This window comes from Cyprinodon variegatus, unplaced genomic scaffold, assembly GCF_000732505.1.
Source record: "Cyprinodon variegatus isolate N-32 unplaced genomic scaffold, C_variegatus-1.0 Scaffold2022, whole genome shotgun sequence".
Taxonomy (NCBI): domain Eukaryota; kingdom Metazoa; phylum Chordata; class Actinopteri; order Cyprinodontiformes; family Cyprinodontidae; genus Cyprinodon; species Cyprinodon variegatus.
The window spans coordinates 9373-19726 of NW_015152475.1; the positions used below are offsets into that span (position 1 = coordinate 9373).

Here is a 10354-nt window from a genome sequence, read left to right on the forward strand (position 1 = left end):
TTTTGCATGTTGGAGAGGATCACTGCTCCAAGATACACTTTCTCTTCCAAGACCAGTAACAGGATGGCTCCTGACCAGTTTCCCACATATAGATCCACTCACATAGACACACACACATACATACAGTCATGTAATAACACACCCACACACGGTTAATGACTCGAAGAACACACAAGGGTCCAAATGGGAATGATGTTTTCTTTCATGCACCAACATTAAAGGATACAAGGTCTGATAGGGGAGTTTTAAATAGGGGGAATCTGCGCCAAGCTGGGTTTTTCTTAGAGATTAAAGAACTTTAATCGTTTTCAATGGGGAGGGGATAAAAGTAAACTAAAATGCAGTTATAAGTTTAGACGAAACTAAAGCTTAATATGCTATGATGTAGAAATGGTTTTAAAATTTCTTTATTTAATCCATGAATTGAATGCTACAATGTGTAAAACAGGGTTAAATGTTTTCTAAATATCTACAGGTTCCTTGAATGAAATTATATTAGTTGCAGTGATTTTGAGCTTATATGAACAAAATAATGAGCTGAAACATCCATAGGGTGTTCAGGCTGAATACATACTGGTATAGATAACTTTCAACTGCCAGGCATTCAAAGTTAGGTTATTTTTAATGTTTTTTTTTTGTTTTTTGAATAGACACTGAAATAATCTGCTGAAAAAACACAGAGTCCATGGATAATTAATTTAAATGTAGTAAATTTAATGGTGATTTAAGGGATAAACACTATGCTGCATGAAATACTAATGTCAACGGTGTACTTGGCCACAACATTGGTATAATAAATGACAAGCAGCAGTACCAGATTTATTGGAGAAGTAAGGAACAGAATGGAGAAGTTATTTTGCTTTCCCCTACAATTTCTGCCAGGCACATGCACATACTTATGTCTGTCATATATTAAAGTTATTGCCTAGCACTGATTAGAGTTTACTTTACAAACACCAGCTGACTGACCCCCTACTGTTGAAAAACCATATAACAGTTTAGCATGGATCTTGTGTTCGAGAACCAAAGTTTAACTTGGAGAATTTGGAATGTGATAAAATTAGCTATTCTCTAATTTAAACCAATTTACAATGCAAATCCATGAGGTGAATAAAAAAGTTATTTGGCCAAATAATGTTTTATTAAATTATTTGCTTAATCAGGAACCAATAACCTTCAGTTAAAAGATTCCTTACCCTCTGTGAAATAGCTAGCAGCAAATAGACATGAGGATTCAATTAAATTACTTTTGGTCATAATTTGGTAATGGAAATGTAATGAGCATATTAGGAACACATGAACTGTACAGTCATATTTTTATATTACTGTTTTTATATCTTTATTCTTTTAAGCTTTCTTAACTACTTTTAAAGGCTGCATTTTAAAAAAAGATGAAATTGTCCAGAGAGCTATTCCAAACAAAATTTATTTTTGTTTTACATTTGTGTAAACAAAATGACAAATAAAATCTGTCTATGTCTAAAGTCTAAGTAGCGTTGCATAGCGTACCATAAGATCCATCCTGTTAGCATTGTCTTTACTCTTCAGAAAACACATGAAATGATCAAAATAATCAAAAGACATACTGTTTAACTAGAATATTTCCCTAAATATGCAAGACCTTATACCTGTGCTTATGTGTGTGTGCCATGATATTGGTCATTATGGCTGTCTTGATTGCTCATTTCTGTTTCTCGTCATCCCTGTTTCTCATTACTGCTCATCTGGTCCACCTGTCTCTGCTTCTATTTAAAATCCTTGACCCCAGCCATCAATGCAAGATTATTCCTGAGCCTTTGCACCAGCCCACCTGCTGCTCCACCTCCTGTCTGATGAGGCCCACCAACGTGGTATAGTCTTCAAACTTCACGATGTGAATGGTGGTGAACCCTGGGGACACAGTCGTGTGTCATCAAAGTGAACAGCAGTGAGCTCAGGAGGCAGCCCTGAGGGGAGCTTGTGCTTAGGGTGATGATATTAGAGGTGTTCTGATAAACCCGGACTGACAGGTCTATTTTGTGAGTAAGTCTAGCAGAAAGTTGCAATAGGGGGGTATTGAGGATCAACTGTTTCAGTTTGCCTATTGGATGCTGTGGGATGATGGTGTAGAAAGCTGAACTGTAAGTGAATGAATATTAATAAGTTGCACATCAAACAATGTAGCTACATTCATTCAGGTTATGCATATAAATTAAGGTGCCGTTTTAACATTTGCTGTCACAGAGGCCCGCTGTTGCCATAGGCTGTTGCTACCCGACAGCGGCGACTAATAACAAATATAGCGCAGGCACCGCATAGTGGAGAACAATTTACGTGATAAAGCAGTGATCATCTGTCCAGGGTGATCAGGCGACATGTCCTACTTTTCATACCTAATAAATGTCCGGGGAGAATTTCAAAAGCTTCTGTTATTATGGTCGACTACAGTGCAACACATAGTCGAAACACACCGGGCACTCGAACTGAGCTATCAGCTCTGGGGCTGGTCCGGTAACCCAGCGGACGGGGGCAGGGAGCCAACGGAGGTAACAGAGGTCAGGTACAGCTATATGTGTTCAGAGCGTTTTGAGTCAATGTTTTTTTTCCTCTCTGCTGCTGCTCCCGTGTCCCGAATCTTGGTGTAACATCATTGGATCTGTTGCTTTGAGACATCTGATTTTCGGTCGCATTTCACTGCTTAGAGAGTAGCTACCGTATTTTCACGACCATAAGGCGCACTGTACTAAAAGGCGCAGTCTCAGTTATGTGTGCCATTTCTGTGTTTAACCCACATATAAGGCGCACCGGACTATAGGGCGCGTTTTTTACATAGGCTACAGGTACATGTCCTCTACTACCTTTAAATACCTTTACTGCGTATTTAAAAATAGAGCGGGAGCAAAACTGAGTATGATTGTGCTTTGTTCATGTATTTATTACAAAGTATTAATCAAACCCAGGAGCTGGCCATGAGACATTCCTATTGTCGTGCACCGCTGATATGTGGGGCTCCGACAGAAATAATATTAGAAGGCAGGATGATAATCTGGGTGAACTGACTGCAATAATTAAGTTTTCAGGTGGATTTTCTCACTTAAAAATATATTAAAACTACTTTATTCCCACTGATCACAGCAAATATAGCTACAAGGTGTATTTACTACAAAGTATTATTCAAACCTGGGAGCTGGCCATGAGAGACACAGCGCTGATGACACAGGGCTGTGATCACTCCTCTGAAACAGTTTATTGACGCATAAATTAACTTAAAATCCTGAAACCTGCCGACAGAAAATGTTCGCTTTTATTATCCTATTATCCTTTTATAATCCTTTAGATTATTTAGATGAAAAACACCTACCAGCCGCAGTGGTGAACCCGGAGGCGACCCGGCCCAGAGGCTGCTGTTGAATTAAGTTTTCAGGTAGAAAAATAGAGCAGGAGCAAAACTGAGTATGATTGTGCTTTATTCATGCATTTATTACAAAGTATTAATCGAACCCATCAAAGTCATCATCCTCTGTTTCTGAATAAAACAGCTGCGCTAAATCAGACATGCCAATTTCCCCCTCTTCGCTGTCAGTCACTTTCCGTGCCGGACGGCTCCTCGGAAATGATGCCAGCTTTTGCGAAAGCTCGAACAACAGTGCCAGCAGACACGTTAGTCCAAGCATCTACAACCCATGCGCAAACGGTGGCGTAACTTGTCCGGCGCTGCCTTCCACTTTTCGTGGAATTATTCTGCCGGCAAAATATGTTCGCTTTTATTATCCTGCTGCCTGCAGTTTGACGCGTGGCTGAAGCAGCTTTGCTGCTCTGCCTGCACGGTGCAAAAGTGTGTCTGACGCGCGTTGGGCGGAGCTATCCTATCCTTTCTTTGCCTTGCAGCTATATTTGCTGTCCAGCAGCAAAACTTCAATTTTTCCATCTCGAGCAGCAGCAGCGCGTTGGCGGCGCGTCAAGCGCGTCAGATGCTTAAACGCTCCCCACGCTCAAAACACGCTGCGGGACCTTTTGCTGCTGCCCCTATATGCGTGTCAACCAGTGACTTTGCATGTAAACTCGCTGCTTCTGCTGCACCTGCTGCGTCCGGTTTACACCGATGTCGAGCGGTTGAATAACAGATCAGCTGTGAGATGGGCACGCTAGGAGTCACAGATTAACAGCAATGGTGATGCGTGGAAAAAAACCACTTGGTCTCATTACATTCACCTCCCTCAGCCTCTCTTTCATCATCTCCTTAATGAGGAGATGAGGAGTTCTGCATGGTGCATGGTGGTCTCAAAAGTCCGCAGTAACAACACACATAGGGCGCACCGCACCAAAGGGCACGCCGCACATTTTGAGGGGAAAAAAAAGACGTTTATATGCGCCTTATAGTCATGAAAATACGGTATGTGGTTTGAGGCGACAGACACAGCAGTACTCAGTGTATATTAACCAGCAGCTACTTCAATGTTTAAGTAAAAGTTAGGAGATGGGTTGGTTTAAATAATTAGAGATGCCCCCAAAAAATCTGTTTGTTAGACTTATGAAGCTTTTTCAGCTAAAAATGGCCATAGATTGTAAGTTTAAACAAGTTGGTACTATACTGCAAGAAGCTTGAGAAAACATAGTTTGTTCTTCTTTACTAGTTAAACAAATCTTCCAGTTACAGGTTAAAATTAACATGTTTATTTTGTTGTACAGACAGAGTCAGACTGCAGAGCTTCTATATAGCTTGAAATTTTGTTTCTGATATCATTATATTAGTAAAGAGGTTTATAAATCTTTTTAAACAGAGCACCGAGAGAAGACGCCAGAGCTGCAAATTTAAAGGTGAAATAGATTTACTGGGATATGCAACATGAAATAAAATATATCTCCAAGTTTACCAGAAAGTTTACAAGAAATAAATATGCTATTCTGTTTAAAATGCAGCATATCTGTGCGGTTTCATTTAGTGGAGTAATCGCTCCTACATATTAAAGAAAAGAGTTTATAACAAAGACTCTTAGATTTGCTGCACATGTTTTGCTCATTTCTTAATTATCACCTTCAAAACTAAGTTAATTCCCAGTTAGCCATCTGTTGGTAGGGAACTCTGTGTCAGATCCCATGTGTTGGTTACTTGGGTTCCTCCTTTGCATAATTTCAAGGGGAGAAAATGAAGAGGATAAAGAAAGAGTTTCAGGCAAATTGGTATCAGAACTCTTTGGCTTGTGGTCTCATCCTATCTGATCATGCAAAGCCTTGAGGAGGTTGAACTCTGCTTTCCTCAGCTCATCAACTTCTCCTGCAGGAGGATCCTACGTCCTCATTCGACATCCATGCTCATATACTTTTCACTGTCTTCTTTGTCTTGGCTCACAGTGACTCTTAACTTACTGGTCATCATCTCCATCGCCCATTTTAAGTAAGTAAGTCAGTTGAGACGGATGGATTTTTTTTAGACAACTTTTTGTCACAGAATAACTTTTTAATGCACATATATTGTTGTTTTTTTCCAGGCAGCTTCACACACCCACCAACATCCTCCTCCTCTCCTTGGCGGTTTCAGATTTCTTTGTAGGCTTCCTAATCATCTTTCAGATTCTCCTTATTGATGGCTGCTGGTATCTTGGTGACCTTATGTGTATTATTTATTACATCATTGATTATATTATTACATCTGCCTCAGTAGAGAACATGGTGCTTATATCGGTTGACTGTTATGTCGCTGTTTGCAACCCTTTTCAGTACCCCACAACAATCACTCAAAAAAGAGTGTGTGTTTGCGTTTCATTATGTTGGATGTTTTCTACCGTCTGTGTCTTTATAGTCTTCAAAGGGAATCTGGAACAACCAGGCAGATTCAATTCCTGCTCTGGAGAGTGTGTAGCTGTGTTTGATCAAGTTGCTGGCTTAATAGATATTTTGTTTTTTTGCATTGGTCCTGTCACTGTCATCATTATTCTGTATGTGAGAGTATTTGTGGTGGCTGTGTCTCAGGCTCGTGCCATGCGCTCTCATGTTATAGCCATTTCTCTCCAGAGTACAGTAAAAGTTAACCTTAAGAAATCTGAGCTGAAATCAGCAAGGACTCTTGGGGTTGTTGCATGTACATTTTTAATATGCATCTGTCCATATTTTTTTCTCTCACTAACAAGTGAGGGCACTGAACTAAATGTTTTATCATTTGCCTTTTTTCTGTTTTATCTAAACTCCTGTCTAAATCCAATAATTTATATAATATTTTATCCCTGGTTTAGGAAATCTATCAAACTAATTTTTACCCTGCAGATACTGAAGCCTGGCTCCTCTGAGTTCAACTTAGTGTAGAAAGCAAGGTGTCTGTGATGAAATCTGGATGTATTCTGTTTATTTGACGCGTCACTCTAATTTTCATTTTGATCTTTTTACTTATTTTTCAACTGCTTTTCTGAACTAAATGCATGATAATTAACTGATGTTGCAACTTCAACTAATAGCAAATAAATAAAAAATGTTTCAATATTACAAATATTTCCTTTAAAAGACTTGGTGCAGGGATTTAAATATGGTGTAACATGTTTTATGAATAGAATGCTATGAGAGAATGATATTTTTACCATCATAATCATTTTTGTTTCAATGAGCACACAGTGATTGTTATCTGTACTGACCTTTTTATTTCCACACATGTATGAAATAGTATTGTTGTTAAGGTGATTAGAAGGCAAGCCCATGGCACCTTTGGATGAAAAATACTTTACAATGTTTTACTATTTTCCAACATAAGGTAGAATCTTCCATAAGTACACTTTTCCCAGTGTACTTATGTTCAGTGGGTATTTTCAAACAGGGCAATGACCCAGAAGAACCAACCAAACCTGTTAAAGAAATGTAGTAATAATACTAACATGGTTTGAAAAATTACAGCATGATGTCAAGTTCCTGAAGCAACAAAGCAGTTCCAGACCACAAATACCACAAAAACAAAAACTGCTTTCTGTCACGTTTCGAGAATATTCACCCAAAGTTCTTAAAGACCCTTTCAGATATTTTATGCAAGATGTCAGACAGCCTTTTTTTTATTACTAACATGGTAGTAGCAGTTTTGGCCTTAAACTTCCCATGGTTACATTTCTGACCAGTACTTCTGATGTTATTGAATTAAGAAAATGTCCCTTGAATGGATGTGAGGACTGCTCTGGTTCAGCTGTTGTTCAGAGTTTTTCATTAAAATTTTTGTTTTTAAGCCTAAAGTCTGTTGTCTGGCTGGTGAAATTGAAGCGAAAAATGTGGTTGATCACAGATAGCCAATGGTTTAACGAGAAGAGATCTTTTATCTAAATAGACAGTATTCAAATTGTATTCAGTTTTTCCTAAGCTCATTACTGTCCAAAGCAAAATTCAAAAGACATCATTAGGGATTTACATATGTTATCAGACCACTGTCTGAATAACTTGTTTCTGATGCACCAGTTTAAATCTTTTGTGGACTTAAGCAGGAGCATCCAATTGCTGTTTATAATTGTCCCTATAATTGTATATGTACTGCAACCTGGAAAAAATAATAAGTCCTAAATAATGACGTTTATGTGTATAGAACTTCTGAAAGCATAATCAGTAAATCAGTGCAAAATAAAACCTTTAAGTGATCTAAGATGATATCCTGTTCATTTGAGTTCAAACAAAAGTTACAATAAGGTGTCTATTAATATGATCACATTTATTAACTTTAGTCAAACAAAGAGATCTTATTACTTTCAATGCACGTTAAAGTGAAATGGGCCACAAAGTAGCTTTGCACACACAAAAAACACTCATAGAAGCTGGTAACTGCATCACTGTACGTGACCCTGTTTCATGTTTGACTAACACATTTCATATTTGTTTTGCTTTGTTATCACTTAAGCTTTCTTGATGCTCTGCATGAAATATTTAACTAAGCCTGAGCTATTTATCCTTCTTTACACCAGGTGAAAAACTGTCTGTTTGGCGCCATTCCAGATTACTCATCTCTCAAGCTTTGCCTAAAGCTTTGAAGATACTTGTAGTGCTATTTTCTTTGGACCACAATGTGACATAATTGCTATTGCTAAACAATTAGAATGGGGTGCTCTGTACCTTTATAGACTTTATGACAATTTAATATTCTCACAGTTAGAACATTTTCTGAATCCCTAACAATCCAAAAACACATTCCTTACTGCTTGCTACACCTCATCACAAAATGCAAGTTCAAAAACTATTTTCAAACCACGCATAACTTTCTGCTAATCCAGCTAAAAGTAGACAATCATCATACCTTTGCACACAATGAGTCATTGTTAAATTGTCAACGAACATTGTCACGCATAATCCCCCCCCTCTTTTAAAGGTGTCTGCTAATTGCAGTGTTTGGAAAGCGGAATGTTCCTTTCCAAAAGCCAGTTTGAGAAGACAAAATGCCATGTGATGAAAGGAAAAGAAGCCTTCGCCCTGTCACACGTAAACAAGTTTGTGCATGTATATACAAGCAGGTTCAGTGTTGTGTCTTCTTCACACTGTAAGGAAAGACATGCAGATAACTCACTGAGAATCCGGACAGGTTTCCCATCAGACACTAAGGCGCTCTTCTACTCTGTCACCACAAGGTGAGAAATTGACAAAAATGTTCAAATTCTGCCAATACATTTAGCTGTACTTATTTAATTTACTCTTTATTTTTCTGATTAACCAAAATATAGCTTTAACCCAGTTTTATTGAACTATTCAATAAAGGCAATAAGCTGAATCTGGGCTGTTTGTATTGCATCCTTCCTGAGCAATTACAATTCAAAATAAAATGTACATTTTTATGTTTTTATAGAAAGATGCCTTGATCATCTTCTAAGTTATGTTTTCCTCTGTATAAGTGTTACTTGTATTCACTTCATCTTAGACATAGATTATTAATGCTCAAAATGAAAAACAAACAGGCAAAACTTGTTACAAAAAGCAGAAAGAAAAACAAATCTTGTGCAATTATTTATTATTAGTAACTTTTTACCTTTATCTGCAACTTGTAGCTGTGTCCCTGCAAAATCCAATAATCATAAAATTGCAAAATATCCGTTCTTTGCTTTATATTCTTACCCTGGAAACATTTTTTCACAAGTGATAGTATTTACATTACTATCACAAACCATAGTATATTTTGTTTGGAGTTTTATGTAATGGTGGAAGAAAAAAAATACATGACATCAGTTTGCAACACTAAACATTAACAGACATTTAAACAAAGATTTTATGGCTAGATCGCAAGAATTAAACTTTTTCCATGCAGAGGGGTGTTCTGGGTTAAACGATAGAGCTGCATTTAATCCTGGTCAAAAGCATAATCATGTGATAGAATAGCAAATGAAATTTACCAGAATGTATGGGATTCATTTAAACTTGCTGTTTAAAGATGCTCTGCATACATACAAATACAAGCTAAGAAACGAGGGCAATAGTTTCAGTTTTAAAAAATGAAGTGATGGTGGCGAAATAACCGGAAAGGCTTGGAGCAGTTGCAAAAAAATTATCTTACATCTATACACAGGTGACTGAATACAAATAAAGGCTGCACAAAATATTATAATGATAATTCGCAATCACAATTGTTTTGGCCTTTCACTTGAAATCCGAATAAATCTGAGAAGGTTGAAGGTATCTAAGGTACATTTTTTATGTTAATTTACAGGTGTGGTGACTGTGTCTGAGTTTAAGATCCGTAGACATGTTCGTCTTCAGACTATGCTTGATAGGATTCAGCATCCTGCCAGGTGAGACGGTTTTATAATGCAAAATGTTCCCCTGAGTGTGTCTGTATCTCTTCCTAATGCAAATATAAAAAAAAAACATATTTCAAAAAGCTAATGTTTTGTTGTACACTTATTGTTAGATTTTTTTTACATAAACAGGATTGTTGTAAAATGTGTAACCTGGTATTTGCTCACATTGAACAGATATCATTAGTTGGCATTACTGATGTCGTGATTTTGAGATATTTGCTTTTGGTTTTTATTTGACTACTTGTTTTTTTAGATTCTAGTTTGCTTTGACCATATTTTACTTGCACGTATGTTTGTTAAGTTCTAGTCATGCTTCAGCAACCTAATTAATAATACTGTTTCCATTTAGGTAGGTTTTTGTTTTATTTACTCGTCATGGGTGAATATGCTTTTCTTGCCATACCGTGGGAAACTGCTGGGAAACAAAACATTACATCTTATGCACTGGTCTGCCTGTTTCCACTTTTGGTTCCGTTCCACACCTTACAACTGAACCTACATTTTTAAAAGACAAAAAAACAAACAAAATAAGTGGTAATGTATTAAAATAGCTCTGCTTCTTCTTAAAAAGAAAGGAAAAAAAATCTTACTGTTGTATAAAAAGACTATTCACTTGATCTGAATGCTTTTCCTTT

General features: G+C 37.3%; 1 protein-coding gene across 1 annotated transcript; it reads left to right on the forward strand.

Annotated features, from left to right (window-relative positions):
* Window positions 1-5201: 5201 nt before the first annotated feature.
* Window positions 5202-6279, forward strand: LOC107105042 (trace amine-associated receptor 13c-like). Its single transcript, XM_015405161.1, has 2 exons — window positions 5202-5374; window positions 5469-6279. The coding sequence occupies exons 1-2, from the start codon at window positions 5202-5204 to the stop codon at window positions 6277-6279; spliced, it is 984 nt and encodes a 327-aa protein (XP_015260647.1).
* The last annotated feature ends 4075 nt before the right edge of the window (window positions 6280-10354 follow it).